This window comes from Crotalus tigris, unplaced genomic scaffold (assembly GCF_016545835.1).
Source record: "Crotalus tigris isolate CLP2741 ecotype Arizona unplaced genomic scaffold, ASM1654583v1 scf7180000017611.44802233496:7321179, whole genome shotgun sequence".
Lineage (NCBI taxonomy): Eukaryota > Metazoa > Chordata > Lepidosauria > Squamata > Viperidae > Crotalus > Crotalus tigris.
In genome coordinates, this window is record NW_024096511.1 from 535,788 (window position 1) to 554,070 (window position 18,283).

At 37.3% G+C, this 18,283-nt stretch overlaps 1 protein-coding gene across 2 annotated transcripts in view; it reads right to left on the reverse strand.

Moving 5' to 3' along the window:
* ARFGEF3 (ARFGEF family member 3) overlaps nt 1-17,930 on the reverse strand; it is a 68,282-nt gene extending 50,352 nt beyond the window's left edge. Inside the window, exons 1-4 of one of the 2 annotated variants that reach the window (XM_039323039.1) lie at nt 17,664-17,748; nt 14,770-14,821; nt 9,625-9,706; nt 8,461-8,592 (exon numbers count right to left, since the gene is read on the reverse strand). In XM_039323039.1, coding sequence (XP_039178973.1) covers nt 8,461-8,592; nt 9,625-9,706; nt 14,770-14,821; nt 17,664-17,748 — 351 coding nt within the window. Of the gene's footprint in view, nt 1-8,460; nt 8,593-9,624; nt 9,707-14,769; nt 14,822-17,663 lie in introns of both variants that reach the window. The other variant, XM_039323048.1, reaches the window with a different exon arrangement.
* Between the last annotated feature and the right edge of the window lie 353 nt (nt 17,931-18,283).

The following is an 18,283-nucleotide window of genomic DNA, read 5'->3' on the forward strand; positions in this document are numbered from 1 at the left end:
TGAGCGAACAGAAAGATAGGTCCTAAAACTCAAAGTGAAGCTGCCTGTTCATCTCCTTAATGTTTTCCATTATCAATGTCAAAATAAAATCCTACTCTGCACAGTTTAAATCTGTATATTTGATATGATAGGATGCCCCAGATAAGGTCATTGTATTATTGAGCATCATGGAGAATAATATAGATGCTTACACGCTGGAAAGAGAACTGGAATGGAGCTTGAAGTAACTTTGCTTAAAATGTGGTCAGTTAAACCCTGTTTTGTTTTAAGTAAACAATATCGGATTCTTGTTTTGCACATGCTCAGAAGAAAATTCCCTCCAGTACTGAATGGCCATAATAACATTGTAGATTTTAACCACAGTTGGAGAGCTTTCTGATATAAAAGAAAAAATATTGTTTTTGGTTTCCAAGAAAATGAATATTATCTTAATAGGTTCTACAAATCAATAAGAGAAAAAAAGTTTTAGATTTTATTAAATAGAAAGATATATTCCTACAACTGAATTTGGCAGTATTTTCAAGCACTTGCATATTGGCAATCAGCACTTAATATAATTTGAATTTTTCATTTTCAAAATAAGTGCAGAATATTAAAAAATAGTACTGTAAAACAGAAACGCATTTCAGTTCAGAAAGTAACTTGCAGCCTCAAGAAATTGTTAAAGTCCTCAGATCAAAATTGGAAGATTTGTATTCTTATTATTTTCAAAATAGCTGTCCTGAATTAAAGCATTCTGTATTTGCAAAGCTGCCAATCTTTCAATTTATTCAATCTGGAATCACAGTTATTTTTAGAAATTTTGGAGGGAGAGGAGATTAATAGCCTAACATTGGGCCAACTACAATTTTAAGAAATCTCTACCACATGAAAACTGTTATAAGAGAACATATTGCTCAAAAGCATACCATCTTGTATATGAAGTTTGAATACTCTTGCAAAATTCATTGCACAAAATTCCTAATTCTTTTCCGCATACTGATCTGATTATCTGCTGCAGTGATGAACAACTGATATGAATTCAGTACTGCTAAATAAAATAATTAACTACCAAGTAACAGACTTCATATTATCTAACTACATTTACTCAGAATAAATATTTTTCTAGTGCCACTACAACACATTTAGTAGAACTTGGATAAAACACTGTTGTAATAATCTGATGTAATGGTATATCAGAAAGACCTTGATTAATGGAGCAGAGATACTGCCTAGGGCAGGGGTCTTCAAACTTGGCCCTTTTATGACTGTGGACTTCAACTCCCAGAATTCCTCAGCCAGCCTGGCTGAGGAATTCTGGGAGTTGAAGTCCACAAGTCATAAAAGGGCCAAGTCTGAAGACTCCTGGTCTAGGGAATGGTCAGATAAGAGGGGACATAGCCCACAGCTGCATAATGGCCTCAGAAGAGATCTTTTCTAACTTCTTGGTTAGAGTATAGGATACAACAAGAGATTTGTACCTGCACACTTGCCAGAGTGATGTTAACCTTCTCAGGTAAACCAGACAGGAAATATGGCCAGATGAACTACTTTATTGTATGGTTACATTAACACAGGGGTTCTCAACCTTGGCAACTTTAAGACTTGTGGACTTAAAGTCTTAAAGTTGCCAAGGTTGAGAACCCCTGCATTAACAGAATCTTGCAAATCTGAAAATACAAATCTCTTTTACAGCTTGACAAGTTAGGGAGGTTCCCTTCTGAGACTCTTTCTCTGCCCATTAGGCAGTTGTGGACTATGTCTCTTCTTATCTGACCATTTCTTTGCCCTGTTTCTTAGGATCTTTCTCATATAAATGAAAAAATATATACCAAGAATGGAGAGAGAAAAATGAAATAAGATCCACTGCAGCTACAAACTCGGTTTCTCTCTCTCTCTCTCTTTCTCTCTCTCTCTCTTTCTCTCTCTCTCTCTCTCACACAGAGAGAGAGAGAGAGAAAGAGAGAGAGAGAGAGAGAGACTTAAAAACAATGAATTGGTATTAATAGTTCATAAATGTGAAATAGAAATAAATAAAATAGGAGTAAGCAGAAACAAGGAGCAATCAGAGTATCTATTCAATGGAAAAGAATGCACAAATGAAGAAACTGCCATAGTTTCCCTGTATAGCCAGGAAATGATGCAACCTACAATATTCCACTAAATGTAATATTAATAATTTTTATACATTTATTCCTTTATGGAAGAAGCTTTAGAAAAAAAATAAATACCCATACATTATCTTTCTAAGCATTACATTACATTCACTTATTAATCTACTGCAGTTATTTAGGATATGTTCCAAATGTGTTTTTTCAAAAGACAATTGGACTTTCTTGTTTTTTTTTCCTTTGAAAATGTTTTGCTTCTCATCCAAGAATCTTCTTCAGTTCTGATTAGAAGTTAATATTGTAATTGTAGTCTCCCAGAATTTTGGTTTTGCTCTGATTTGTATCTATAGGATGGACTATTCCACATTACTCGTCTCCCACTGTTTACAAATACTATTTGTAATCCTACGTGTGCTGAATGCAACAAACCACTTCCATCAGGTGGATGGATCAGCTGGATGGAATGGAGAACAATTTTAATTTTCTATTTTTTGGCACATTTCCATATGTTGTTCTCAAGGATCTCTGAACTGATACCTTTACGGATAATAAATATTGACCAAGGTCCAGAAAAGGCAGTATAATTTAACAATCGAATTTTTAAAATTAGTTTCAGTCCTCTGATTGAAGCACTTCTGTGCCACCTGGTTAAAAAAAAGGCAAAATAAATTGGGAAACATGTATATACATTTAGAAGGGTTAAGTACTCCTTCAGTATACACAGCATGATGTTTTTAATTATGAAGAGGATGAACACAGAGATTTCTTTTAAGCACTGGAGCTGTGAAATGGTTTTCAAGTGATTAGAAACAATTACTCAGAGAGATGGATGCTTAAACGTTTAGACAAACTCTTATAGAGGCATGGAATAACTGTAAAGCAGTTCCCCAAAGAAGAAATGCATTAATTCACTCGGCTAAGACAGACAGCCTAAAGCAGGCATGTCAAACTCACGACGTCATGTGACATCCTGTGACGTATCGTGACTTTTTCCCCATGGCCAGCAATGGGGTGGGCGAGGTTTCAATATGATGCATCCGGCCCGGGGGGGCGGCAGTTTGACATGCCTGGCCTAAAGCAAGAAAATTGTCTACTTAGGAACAGCAGAAAGAAGATCATATTTATCCCTGATTCTAGAGATAAAATTCCTTATTCAGTGTTAGAATCAGTGGTGGGATTCTGTCCATTTGCACTAGTTCGGCAGAACCAGTAGCTAATTTTTTGTTGATTATGGCGAACCGGCTGAAGCTCTGTCCCTTTTTTGTAAGGCCCAGAATGGCCCACCGGAAGTGCGTGGAAGCCACTTCCAGAAGTCCATTCTGAGCCACGGAGGTCTCCCAGGCCCAGAATGGCCCACCAGAAGTGTGTGGAAGCCACTTCCAGAAGTCTGTTCTGAGCCACGGAGGTATCCCAGGCCCAGTATGGTCCACCGGAAATGCGTGGACACCACTTCCAGAAGTCCGTTCTGACCCACAGAAGTCTCCCAGGTGCAGAACAGCCCATCGGAAGTGCATGGACGCCACTTCCAGAAGTCTGTTCTGAGCCACGGAAGCCTCCCAGGTCCAGAATGGCCCACTTGAAGTGCGTAGACGCCATTTCCGGAAGTCCACCCACTTGTGCAATTTTTGCAATTAATTAAATAAAATTAATTGTACCTGGAGGATCATATTATGTAGCCTAACAAAGTTAATACTTAAAAATGGTTAAAAACATGAAGAACAACCACAACTGAGAATACAGACAAGCTTGATCTCCGCATGAGTAATCAAAGTGTCAAAATGGCAGTTGTAGAAACATTATTTAAGCCCGCCATTTGGACATGCATATGTTATTAAGGCATGTAAAAGAGAAGTGGTGCTTCAACTGTGTTGCTGTGCCTACCATTTTGACTCTTCTGTTCCCTCCCTCCCCACACATACACGGTAAATGCTACTGAACACAGGCCAACTAGAGCTGCTTTTTCTGCATGAATGGCACTATTGTCATTAGCAGACTTATTATTCCTGGTCTGGGTTGATCATATTGATTGCTTAGTTTAAAGCTAGTTTGGTTCTGTAATGGGAAACTGCCTCAGAGGCAATATTTAGACATCTTCTCTGAATCAATATTTCACATTCTTCAAAAGCCCAAATGAATATATACCCTTTTTAAGACACTAGATTCAGGATTGTGGATTTTCAAGGAGCACTTTTAAACAGTGACTTGGGAAATGCCAAATATTTTACAACAGTGATTTAGATAAGTAAAAATACTGCAATTCCTGTTCTGCCAGTCTGACAGAACAAGGAAGTAATTATACATGACATTTGACATTTACAGAGCAAACATTGTAACTGAGTAGGAGAGATTTGCAAATGCCAAACGGTCCACCTTGCAGAAACAGAAATGTCTTTCACTAATGGAAAGCCACTCTTAGCTATCTTGCAGTATCTTAAACCTCACAAAAAGGATAAAGAATATTATGACCTTAAATGCGGTTTAATAGAGCATTTATTTTATCTCCCATCACAATCCGATACACATATAATAAATGATATAATATTGTTCTCAAGTTTATTTTTACCAAAATTCACTGCAGTTAAGTACATATTAACATGTTATTAATTTTTTAATATTATATTATGAATGGGGGGGGTTGGAAAGGAGAGGGAAATCTTATTGAACACACCAGTATTATTTATATCTATACAGGCAAAGGTAGGATCAGGATGTATTCGTCACAGCAAAGTTGAATCTATGAAAAGATTTATATGGAAGAAAATCCAGCAGAATCTGTTTCATTATAATGTAATTAAATTTCACTGCATATGAAAAGTGACTGAAAAATTCTGTACAATAAATAACATGAGAATCCTAGTCAACACAGAAAATCAATAACAATGCATCTCTATTTCCATTTGGTTAAGGAAAAATTAATATTTCTTGAAAGAGACAAGCAACTAACACACCCATCAAATAAATGCAGGTATTGATTGATTGATTGATGTGCCATCAAGTCATTTTCGACTCCTGGCGACCACATAGATAGATTTTCTCCATGAAAATGCATTTTTATTTTATCCCACTTCTGTCTAGGTAACTGTTTATTCACTTTGTAATGGAGTCTTTATTCCATGTCTGCATGACACAGGAGACCTACTAAATTTATGAAGATTAATTATTCCAGAGTCAGAGTAAAAAAACAAAAAACAGTTTATCAGTGTATATAGTCATCATCTCAGTCTAGAGATTCTTTATCACTTTAATTAACAGTAAAGAAGGAATAGCTCATAAATACTAGAAAAGGTCACTCCTGACACTGGTTTAGGAAAATAGTTGAGCTGGGATTAATTAGTTATTTTCATCTTTCTTTGCATGCAGCTGCTTTCTCAGCTCTTTTACATTTGAGGATAATGTGGGAAGTTGGAACAAGTCAAATCAAGGAAAAAATATACCCAATAACTCAGTCAAGTCTCTTCTCTACCAGAGAGTTGTCCATTTTCTTGGCAGAACACTTCCATGTTCACAATTTGGCAGTTTTACTGCTAGGTTGATAAAGTGATCTGGAAAGTTTATGAGCAAAAATTACTGTCTACTGAGCAATTTTTGCAGACATCTCACAGCCCAAAGTTGATAATATTAACATAAAACAAATGGATTTTTTTTAAAAAAAATGTAAATCTAGCCAAATGATTATAACAAATCCTAAACAGAGCTTTCATATCAATCTTTTTGACTCGATGAGACATCTAGAATTTTGAGAAGTTATTAAGAACACCGTTAGCCAATGAATGCTACAAGAGGAAATGACACTTTGAATCATAAAATGTCTGCTGTGATGGACACAGTCACAAAACATCAATGTCAAATAAAAACTAACGGAGTAAGTATATAACAGAGTTGACACTTTAGCTTCAAAATACACATTCTGTTTCGGATTAGCCCCAACATAGGAACCCACAAACCTAATTCCCAGAATGTAAGAAATAAGTGCCTTAATCTCTCATTGTTTTTTCAATCAGGATTGATTGCCCACAAAAACATTATTCTTCTGGTCCTTCTTTTCAAAATAATGTGAACAAGTCACATTTATTGATTTGCTTTCCCAAATTCCCGAAAGGTCGCCCATAGACCTTCCTCATCTCTTCCATGCTGGTTTAGGCATGCATAACTATCTCAGCCCTAACATTACTGCTTTCTCTTTTACTTCAGGGGTCACACCCAGAAGACTTCCAGTCCTGCAAAAGTTCCCCGCTTCCAGTTAACTAGATGTTATTTGGTTTTTCAGGTTTACACTTTTGAAGAAGCACAGCATTATCAGATCTGGCCTATTCAGAGAACAGCTGAAGTGCCTTGGAATTCTCTGCAGGAATAGGCATTTGTTACCGATAACATTCCTCAGTAGTAATGAAGAATGCTCTCAGATGCTCCATAGTTTTGAAAAGCTAAAGCTTAATTGCTAATTGCATAGTAGACAAGGAGTATTAGATTTAAGCTCTCTATTTATGAAGATATCCTCCAGAATATCCTTACTTTTTAAATTTAAAAATATTAGAAATAAGAAGGATTTGAGAATTTAAGCAAAATTTAATTAATTTTCATTTGAAACACTGACTTTGAATCGAGCAGAAAAGAACATTATTGGGTTGGAGTATTCTAAAGTCCTAGCCAAGTGTGAAAAAACAGGCCCTCATGTGAAGGTCTGATTAAACTGATTTACTGCTCAAAAGCCTATGCACTAGAATCTTCTCAACTAATGGTTAGCACCTGCTTGGAATTAGATAAGGGTCAATGGAATTCAAGGGGGGGGGGTTGGACTTAGTTCGCTTGTGGCTAGATAAGGGTTCTAGGCTGATCCTTCTTTTAATTCTGCCCCCAGGTTCTGCCACTCCTTCTCCAATCCAACATAACACTCCAGAATATCTAACAAACTGGTGGCTTCTGAATTGGTAGAAAGCAGTGGTGGGATTCAGCCAGTTTACACCAGTTTGGTAGAACTGGTAGCAATTTTTTTGTTGCCCAGGCCCAGAATGGACTTCCGGAAGCAGCATCCACACAGAGAACCGGTTGTTCACATATTTGAATCCCACCACTGGTAGAAAGGAATGACAACCTCTTCAATTATTCTACTTTTTTTTTTAAAGCTATTTCAGTTCAATCCCTTTCAATCATTTTCTTGTTAAACTTCAAAGTTAAACTATGGAAAAAAAATAAAAATGAGTTTTTCAAATTTTATATAGTCTCGGTAGGTAGAATGACATACACGTCTTAGAGAACGGAAATACACTATCATAATTTTATTTTTCTCCAGACATGCAGTCTTCCAGCAAGGAACTGTCATGGTAACAGTCAGCAGAACAAGGTTATATTGATATTTTTCTCATTTCCGATGCATATGGCTGCTTGCCAGGTCAGCACTACTACTAATTTAATTCTCAGTAATGAAACTGTATTTCTAAGAGGAGCAGAGTACATTCAATATATTCAATGTATTTACAGTTTTCTACATATAAATTCAGGTGCAGAAGTTTGCCAGATTTGGAAGTAAACATTTCTTCCACTAAAGTGAGGGACTTTTGAGGAGCCCAAGAAATTTTCTTTTTCGTTTTTTTAGGCAGATAATACAGTATATCCATTTATACAATTTGGTTAAAATTACTTTAGTCTAGCAAACAACTAAAAGTGTTCTCCACCCTTGTTTATTAAGGACAGTGATGATTCTGATTGTCTCTGCCATTGGCAAACAACAGAATAGGACTTCAGCATAATTTATGGCTCCAGAGCTTAGAGGGACATCCACTTTGTTTTTCCCTCATATCCAAGTGTAGTCTGGAACCAACAGTGATGGGATGTCTGCTAAAACAAAGCAAGGCTATGGGATGCCTGTAATTGTGAAGTCTGTCTGGCAAGAACAAAGAATGTTCATTCATAGAGAATATGCACGTGTAACACTTTTATCAATTCTATGTGGTTAGAGGACTGATAGGAGTAACAAAGAATTAGACATCATGCATAACTCAGCTAGAAGTTAGGAACAGGATGGCCTGGAGCAGGGGTAGGCCAAGGTTGCCTACCCCTGGCCTGGAGCAAATAGAATGTGTACTAGAATTAGATAATTCCTGGAGCATTCATTAGCCAAGGCTTGGGAAAAGGGAGGGCAGACTTTCAACTAAGAAGAAAATTACTTTTTACATGAATAAAAAATAATACAGGTAAAGTCCTGCAGATCCAGGCTTACATTGGTAAAGAATAAGAGCATAAGAGCTAGCTTTGTACTGTGGCATAAAATAATTCAATCAAGGGACACAGCTGACTCCAGAGTGACGGAGCTGAGTCAGATAGGAAGCTTGTCCTGCGAACAAGCAAGTAATGACGTCTGTAAAACACTAACCTTCATCACTTCTACCTGCAGGTCTTCATTGAGAGATGGAGTCACTCTAACTGCATTCAGCATTTGATTAAGCAACTGCTTGTCATCAGAGTCAGTTTCCATGGATACAAATCGCTCATCAGACAGCAGCTTCTGCAAAGGAAAATGGAACTGTTTAATGTCACAGGTTTTCCATTCGGTTTTCCCATTATGTTATTATAAACATAATATTTACAAATAAATTACATTCCTTTCCAAATAACAGGAAGCAAGCTTTGGTGGAATAGTAAAATCTATTTAATGCATGCAATACCTATCACAAGACAGAGTGAGGCTCATAATTCCTGTTGTAGTATGAAGAGAAAAAGCCTTTATAATTCAGATAAGGTAAATAAAATCAGAAGGTGAGTTCTAGTTCTGGGACCAGGGAGATATTTTCACAATCATCTAAACTAAAAGATTCAATTTTGCCAGCAGGAATTAAGGATAAGTTTACTAACCAAACAATAAAGAAATGGTAAATTTTAAAGGCAAGTGCAGCACTGAACTTTGCCCTTAGAATGCCGACCAATCCACTCATTCAATATTGGTCAGACTAGCATTTTGGACTTTTCTCCCAAAAAAAAAAAGACAAGTTACTAAGTTTCTCCTCTCTTTCATTCATCCAGAGGTGGTTTTTTTCCATCTTAAAAGTATGAAAGCATCAATTATCCCAAGATGGAACATCTGTATACCTTGGTGTACCAAGGGCTTTTGTTTAAAGGATTCATTAGACAAGCATATGAGACCTACAACACTTACCAGTGATGTCCTTTTATACAGGCTTCACAAAGTCCACCTTTCATTTGTGAGATGAAAGACTCCTTATTGCTCCATATTCACTGCAGCATTGTTCCCCAACTGGGAGAGTGACAGTGTACAACTCCCAAGAAAGCTGGCCGAGAATGCTTTCTTATAAGCAGATATATTTTGAGAGCATAAAATTTGAGGAAGGCTACATTACAACCACTTGTAAAGGTTTTGCCCAGGATTAGCCCTAATACATAGTCTTGCTTATCTTTCATATCATTTTATGGGCCTGCATGCTTTTACATTATATAATTAAGCTTTCTTATCCTTCACTTTTCCTGTCAACTTCTTATTTCACTCAAAAACTCCAAATGTGGTCAAACCTTAGCCACTCACCTGCATCCCTGCTAGAGCTTGCTGTGCCAGTTTCATATTCTTGCTCTCCAAAGCAAGTTGCAGCGGAAGGAGGCACTTCTCCCTAGTTTTCAAAGAAAGAGAGGTTTCTTTAGAACTCAGAAATCAAATAGCTTGTGTTTTTATGATTAATTTTTCAAAGTTTATTTTACTTGTGCTATAGCCCTTTGATCCATACATGAATGACAAAAGGTGCTGATGCAGCTATGCTGCTATCAGCCTCTTCACTGTGATCATTTGCTCAATTGAGGGAAACAAAATTATACAATTCCTATAGTTTTTTTTCCCCCTCTTTGGTGTCCTTTTCTTTGTTTCTTTAACTGATATCAAGGGATAGATCAACAACCCATCTTAATTGTGATTCAGCAAGACAATGTTTGAGCCAGGATTTAAAGCTGAACATTCTGACAAAGAAATAAAAAAATATATCTACATTTACAGCAGGGGTGTCAAACTCACAATGTCACGTGACGTGTCGTGGCGTATCGTGACTTTTTTGCCATTGCTGGCAATGGGGTGGGCGCAGTTTTGCTATGATGCATCCGGCCCGCGGGCCGGCAGTTTGACACCTCTGGTTTACAGCCTCCAAATGGCTGTGTCAGAATAAGACCATTTGTTACATTTGAATAGAACAGTTTTATAATGTATTTTATAATGTATTTTAGAAAATTACATGACTTTTTTTTAACCCAATGGTTTATTCTGACTACAGAGCTGTTGTTCTCTTCCATTACAAAAAGAAATTATCTCTTTACCAAACAATTCCATATAGCCAATAATTTCTGCAAAATTCTTGAAATCTATATAGTACAATGGAATTCCTTTGTCAATATTTGATAGGATTTTTGTTTAATGCTTTTGCACAACACATAAACTATCTTGGATGATGTCCACTTTTAAATTATAAAAATCACCCTTTTAAGAGTTAGATTCCAGTTTGATATGAATGTAATGCAAAAACAGCAATCAATTTATGATAATGAAATGGAATACTGCTCCAACATCCTGATATTTTTTAAGAGTATGGATATGATATTAGTTCAATTTATATTTCAATAAAGTCAGTTTAATACTCGTTTTTTAAGCCTGATCGTGATCAGAGTTTCAAATGTGGTACAGTTGTATTAATATACAAAATGGGATGGAACAACGTTGTATTTCTCTAAATGTGAAAGCTACAGCAAACTTATTTGGAGAATGACATAGCAGTATTGACAGCACTGTTCATATCTTAACAGAGAGCAATTCCTCATAATGTTATAAACATAATAATAAACAGTCTGCTGTCTTTCGCTGGTATTAAAGAGGTATAAAAAGCAGGTAATTCATTTCATGAAACAATATGGCTCTCTTTGGCCATTAATTTTAACTAAAAGTATATGAGATATGACCAGGGGAAATGGGAATTTTTTCGTTCTTATTTTCAACATCAACAACAAAACTGGATTATTCAGGCAAGAACCAAAAGACCCAGCATTCAAGCCTCTATCCCTACTACTATAAACTTCAAATATCCTAACATCTGATTGGTGATGCTGGCATATCCTCTTAAATATTAAAGTCTATGGGCTGGATTTGAGAGGATAATACGAGAAAATGATTTCTGAACCCATTCTTCCTTTCTAACATCGAGTATAAAAGAAAAGAAAATCAACAAAGCAAAAAGTATAAGTAGATTCTGAACATGTTTGGAAATTCTAGCTTGATTCTGCTATATTTGTTGTGCCTTTAGGAACAAAAATTATTACTGTATGGCAATCATCTAGACATCCATCTGGCAAAGGAACAAGTGGATTCTAATAAAACTGATGTAGTGCATTACAGCTAAAATCTGCAAACACATTGATTGTCAGGTACAGGTACAACATTTTAAATGATAAAACTGGTCCATTGATAAACTATGGAACTAGTTAGGTTTAAAAACTCTGGATGACTATTAGATGGAAAAAGCGATAGAGAAAACTCTATTTCTCTGTTACCATCTAGCGGTCATCTGAAATGGTTGGCCTATTTGGACCTGAGTACAGTATTATAGTGAAGTAGATTAAAAACCTCAACCTAAATCAATTAGTTAACCTAGAATTAGTTAATCAAGAACAGGATTCAGCCAAAGCTCTGATTAATATTATGGGACCTTCTTTATTCCCATCACAGCATTTAGCGATTAAATACCAATTAGATACTTCTTGCCCTTATCAGCTAAAGTTTTATCCCTAATCTCTTCATTCTACAATTTGACCCATCAGATGGTTCAACTAGCTTCAAAATGCTAGAGTCTGAATTTTAACTGTGCAATGGAGGATATAAAACTAAATCAAACAAAAAGGTTTGGCAACTGTAAAATAGACAAATGAACTATAGTATGAAATTTCTAAAATCCCAGCCGACTTCAACTGACATACAGAATACTAGTCTAAGAACATCTTTGGAAATCTCCATTTCTTTGAATAAAATTCAGTTGTTGCTATGTCTTCAAAACACTGAACTATTATTTCATTCTTCTTATTGAATAAGCATCTTATTTATCATTGTGGCTATAGATACTAAGACCAAGAAAACTCAGGTTCTACTCTACGCTTAGCCATGAATGCTCATAGGTGGCTTTCGGCCAGATGCTTTTTCTTAGTACAACCTACATCACAAAATTGCTGCTAGGAGAAAAATGGGGAAGAGAGTATTATGGATGCTACCTTGAGCTCTTTAAGGAAGAGAGATATATAAGCCTAATAAACAATATGCAATGGATTGTTTACCTCAAGTCAGATTACTTAAAGCTTCAGACCATTTAAAGTATTTAGAATTTAAAAAAGTAGAAAGAAGAAACTGAAATAAAGTTAGCAAAAAAATTAGTTTCATGAAAGGCTATCAAAGATTACCAAATCATCTTGGTAAATGTTAAAGCAATTAAGTGGAAGCCATTGGTAATGCATGAAATAAGGAGGTGGGGAAAAGCACTTCTTAGATGCACAATTCTGGCAGAAACCCAAGACGAAAAACATTAGAAAACTAAAAGTGAAGGAAGGAAACCAAATTGTCTTCATATTTTTTAACAACTTGAACCAATTTTAGAAAAGCTGCATGCAACTCCCATGGCTTTTACCCACCTTCTGCAAAAGCTTAGACAATCTTCAAAATTTCCTACCCTACTTGTTAAGAGAAAAAAAATGTAGTTCTGGATTTAGCCTTTATTGTGCAGATGGAAACCAAAGCAAAAGCAATCATTGACATTCTTTTTTTTAAAAAAAAAAAACCCCTAGGTAATCTAGGTAATTACAGTATTAGAAAATGTTGTCCAAAGCTAAAGGCAATGATACAACATTTCAGAACACGATTTGTTTCATAATGCGAGGGAATAAATGGCACATGGCTAACAATTTTAAGACTAATTCACCATGTTATGAATTAGAGAAAGATTCAGATTTTTTTTCTTTTTCATCTATTAAGGCCACAGTTAAAAGGTCAGGAAACAAACTCATACAAAAAGTAAGAAATCTTGAAGCCAGTTCTGCTCTCATAAAAAAAAAATGGTTATTTTCATGGGCACAATGCTTCCTAGAGAGGGAAATTTCAAATGACTTAGAAGTTATTACCAGTTATGAAGGAAGCTTTTCCTTGCTTCTGTTTTAATACTGATATAATATATTCACCTATGTAGACAGCCAATTTGAGGTAGTGGTTAAGACTCCAGGCTAGAAACTGGGAGACTCTATAATCTATTCCTGCCTTAGGCACAAAGCAGCTAGTGACCTTGGGCCAGTCAGTTTCTCTCAGCCCTAAAAGGAGACAATGGCAAATCTCTTCTGAAGAACCTTACCAAGAAAACAGCAGGGATTGTCCAGGGAGCTTCTAAGAATAGGACACAATTGAACAAAAATTTCTTTCTATCTATCTATCTATCTATCTATCTATCTATCTATCTATCTATCTATCTATCTATTTCTATAAGTTGCACTTCATCTTCCATAAATGCTAATAAGTAGCCACTTAAGCTGGACTTTTAACAAAATAGCGTGTCAGTATTTCACTCTGTTGTAGATCAATATCAATCCAGAGAACAGTTCTGCCAGCAAGCAAATAGGAAGTAACAAAAAAAGAGAGCATAGAGATATCTTTTGTGATATTCTCCATAACCCAAGGCCTTCTAACCATCAAAAATATGTCAAAGCTATGGACCCAAAGACAAAAATATATCTAGAACTTCATGTCAGATCTGTAATATTTGCTCCATTGCTTCTATAGTCTTAATCCTGCCACTGTTATTACCTAATGATATTTTAACATTTCCCAAAGCTTGCACTATTATCATCTTTAATAATAACACTATTGCTTTGTTTATGGCTTAATATGTTGTATGAACCCAGCTCCTGTGAGTGAAAGCGATGGTTTATGAATAAGCCTGGCCAACTGTGGTTCATTCCGCACACAATGATTAAACAATATATTAACCAAGTCACATCTTCCTAAGCAAGAATGGGGCATGCAGTACAAAATTGGTGTCTACTTTCAAACAATTAGAAAGAGAGGCGTAATTCATAATCTTTTCTGAGCTTTTAATTTTGCCCATTTCCATTTTTTTACGTAGTTTGTGACTTTTAGGGTTTCGCAAGCTTTGGACTATGGGGATTTTGCAGAATTGCCCTTCTCTGATTATGGAATTACTATTACCAAAACAAGCAATAACAATGTGAATTGACAATGGCAACATTAATTGGGATAGCACTGAAATGCACTTCATAAGGGCACTTCAAAAGCTTCTAAGTTAATATCTTCATTTCCTTTAGCCTTCCCCTATTACAATAGATGTGATGTTCTTGTTGATTTTGGGGGCTGAGGTTTTACAGAATTTGAGAGAGAGGAAGGGAGTACCTGTCAGCTAAAAACACAATATTTCCCATCATATTTCAAGCAGTCTATATACTCAAACATTCTTGCGTATCTCGGAATCACAAATACATAACTATGTAGGAAAATGGAAAACTTGACCAATGGGTCATCTTGCTTACATCTTTGGTTCATAGCAGTGTTATACTGACTTCAAGAGTCAGCAAATGTAAAACAGAAAGGACTTTTACTCTTTCATTTCAAATGTCAGCCATAACCAAAGAATAAAAAAAATGTATTTCCTACCTTAACTGATAAGGAGGGATCTTGGTAGTAGCATCTAAAGATTCTAATGTTTCTGGGTAGAAAAGGGAGAAGGAATTATTTCAAAAAGCATCCAGCATGGAACTGAAAACATTCATCATTACATATAGTCTTATGCAACTTGAAGTCCCATTTTGCTCAATTAGGATTATCCCAGATTAAAATTGTTCAAGTTGTACACGGCAAATGCACATATATGTGGATTGACATGGGCAGGTATTTAGTTTAGTTCAGAACTAAATTAAAAGCACATTTTCTCCAATAAATTATTTTTATAGGCTCTGTTCTTCCTCTTATTTTGGTCTATTTTTTCCCTTGGTAAATTCCCTTTCCATATGGCACAATAAGATATCTCAAATCTTGTCTCTTTAGCTTAAATGACACCATTTCCTAACTTCTAAAAGAGCTTATTATGCTTATGTAAGCAAATGCACATGAACTGTTGTTTAATTTATGTAACAAACTCAAATCCTAAAATAAATAAAAGTACAGCTTTATGATCCGTTCATGGTTACTTTTTATTGTTTGAATTAGTAGGTTTTACAAATACTAATTTAATCTGGACTGAAAACCATCCCTACCCTATTTTCCTCTGACTGGTAAGTGAAAACAAAACAATCCATCCTATAGATAACCTCATTCCTAGCTTTGAATAATAAAAAAATTGCATTATTTTAGCACAAATTGATGCAAGGATAGTTGTTTTAAAACCCCAGCAATGTAAACATCTTAAATATATTTCAAGGAACACTTTAAAAAGACTATTGCTCTATATATGAGTAGCAAAGGCAAAACAACCATTTAAAGTTATAAAAATAGTGAAGCAGTCTACCATAGTACAACGTGCACATTTATATAGTATACCAAATGTATGTCATCACTCAAGAAAGCGTATATTGATAAAAAGGTGGGAAGGAGGTACAGTACATTTTTCTTTAACCTACATTGTAATATCTTGTTTGATCATTTTCGAATCAGAATGTCTTGTGTAACAAGTTGCAGGACAGTAGAGGTCTGTGTGTGTGTATGTATGTAAAACGCATGTTAAAAGAGGACAGGGCTTTGATTACATCTTGACATTTTAATTTCTTCCCTGCAGACACCATCATGAAATAGCTTAAATAAAGCTGTTGGCAGACTACTAAATTGCTAGGCCCTCACAGGAGATTAAGCCAGCGACTTTATAATCGTAATCTATTATGTTGCCATTTTCCTTTTTAATATTCGTTACCTGCAGATATGGAGATCGCAATACCATTCCTGCTTGGTTTATTGTAAAGTGTCACTTAGAGATCACCCAATCAGGAAAAATGGATTAAAAACGAACAATCCCAAAGGGGGGTGGTGTAGCAATAGATTAAGTGTACGTTTCATTAAAGGAGAAACAAAAATATATAGTATGTTGCTACAGCTGGAAGACAATGGCTGATTGTTTGCCAGGCTGGTCTGCTGCCAGATGCCAATTGTTAATAGGCCCTGCTGTCGCCATTCTACAGGGTTTTAACCTGTCAATGGGTCTTGGACAACCTTTGTATTATAAAAGTTGCCTTCAACAAGTCCTCTGGAATAGTTCTTTCATCAGAAAACCGATTCTTCCAAGAGAGGATGGATACTCTGAGTACCTCAACACTTGTGATTGGCTAAATTAAATCAGCGTATAAGTAGTCCTCAAACTTGTGACTATCACAGTTATGATAGTGCTGAAAAAAGTGACTTACGACTGATCCTCATGCTTATAGCCAGAACAGCATCAACCTGGTCACCTGACTGCAAACCAGGTTCTTGGCAACTGGCTTGCATTTTACCATGTATCAGCTTCCTGGGGTCCTGTGATGGCCATTTGTGACCTTCCCAGTTGGCTTTGGACCAACACAGTCAATGAGTAAGCCAGCAGGGAAGGTCACAAGAAACAGTCATGTGATGTCTCACTTAACAACCGTGGCAGAAAAGGTTATACAATTGGGTGCAATCACGTGATTGATTGCTTAGTGATGAATTTTCCTGTCCCAACTGTAGTCATAAGTTGAGGACGACTTGTAGCACTTTTCTGTTTTTATCATTTTCCTATGGGTGCTTTATAACTTCTGCACCTTAGGAGCACAGCCAGTTTGACCTAATGGTTTAAACCAGGGGTCTTCAAACTTGGCCCTTTTATGACTTGTGGACTTCAACTCCCAGCGTTGAAGTCTGGGCATTTAAGTTCACAAGTCATAAAAGGGCCAAGTTTGAAGACCCCTGGTTTAAACCATGTACTAGGAGCAAGGACACCCAAGTTCTAGCCCTGCCTTAAGCACAGAAACGATTGGGTGACAAAATTGTTGCCCAGAATACTAGAAGTAACAACTGACTCCAAGGGACCAAAACAACAACAACAACAACAACCAGCTTTAGAATAAAGAGTTTAAAAAGAGCTAAAGGAATAAGCCTTAACACAATCGGGAGTTCATGGGAAATGACTGCCGTCGTAGAGGTGACTGTAAAAATGTACTGGAGGTGTGGGCGGAGGGGACCCATCGCCAGGAGAGGAAGACGGGGAAAGAGTCCCTCGATCCACGGAGTTAAGCGATCGACAGCCGAGGATGGATCCGACGCAAAAGCACATTCACAAACGGCACACACAACAAAACCCCCTCCCGCCCCAGGTTTTTAAAGGCAGGTTGGGTGATAACGGGGGAAGATGCAGCTCGCGCATTAAGACATCAAAAAGGCAGCCCAGGCAGAGCGGGTCGGCTTTCCTTTCTGGCGCGGGGGAGGAGGAGGAGGAGGAGGAAGAAGAAGAAGAAGAAGAAGAAGAAGAAGAAGAAGAAGAAGAAGAAGAAGAAGAAGAAGAAGAAGAAGAAGAAGAAGAAGAAGAAAGGTGCCTCTCGCTTCCTTACCGCTGGCCCAGGTGCAACTCTCCTTGATCGCCTTGTATTTGCTCCCCGACGCTTCCTTCTGCAGCTTCCTCAGGATTTCTTCCATCTTGCCTGCCTTTTCCCGCGGCGCCCAAAGGGAAGGGAAGTCTCCGGGCCGGGGGTGCGGCGAGAGGGTCGGCGCTCAAGCGCTACATCGGGGCTGCGCGCAGCATCTTAGCGGCAGCTGCTGATGAATCATGCTAAGCTCCGGGATGGGGACACGTCACTCGGCGCGCTCCTGCCCCTCCTCGCCCGGCAGAGGGCAGGCAGTGACGGCAGCTCCCTGCGGTTGGCGGCCCAGACCTCCAGCCACAGCGCCACCAGCGGGAGGGCGGGGCGGACAGGTAGCCGAGGGGGCAGGACGGGGAAGCCGGAGTCTGCTTTGCTTACATGGGAACCCAGCCGTTCAGTTTTCTTTAGCAAACCATGGCTTACGGTGCTGGGTGAATCAGACTTGCTATACTCCTCTCTAATGCAGACATCATTTTCCCTAATGTGAAAAGCGTAATGGTGAATTGCTGTCGGCTCAGAATAAAAGGAGCATCACGGACCTAAAATACTGCAGCAGAAACCCCCCTTTCTCTCATTCTGGCAATGCAATG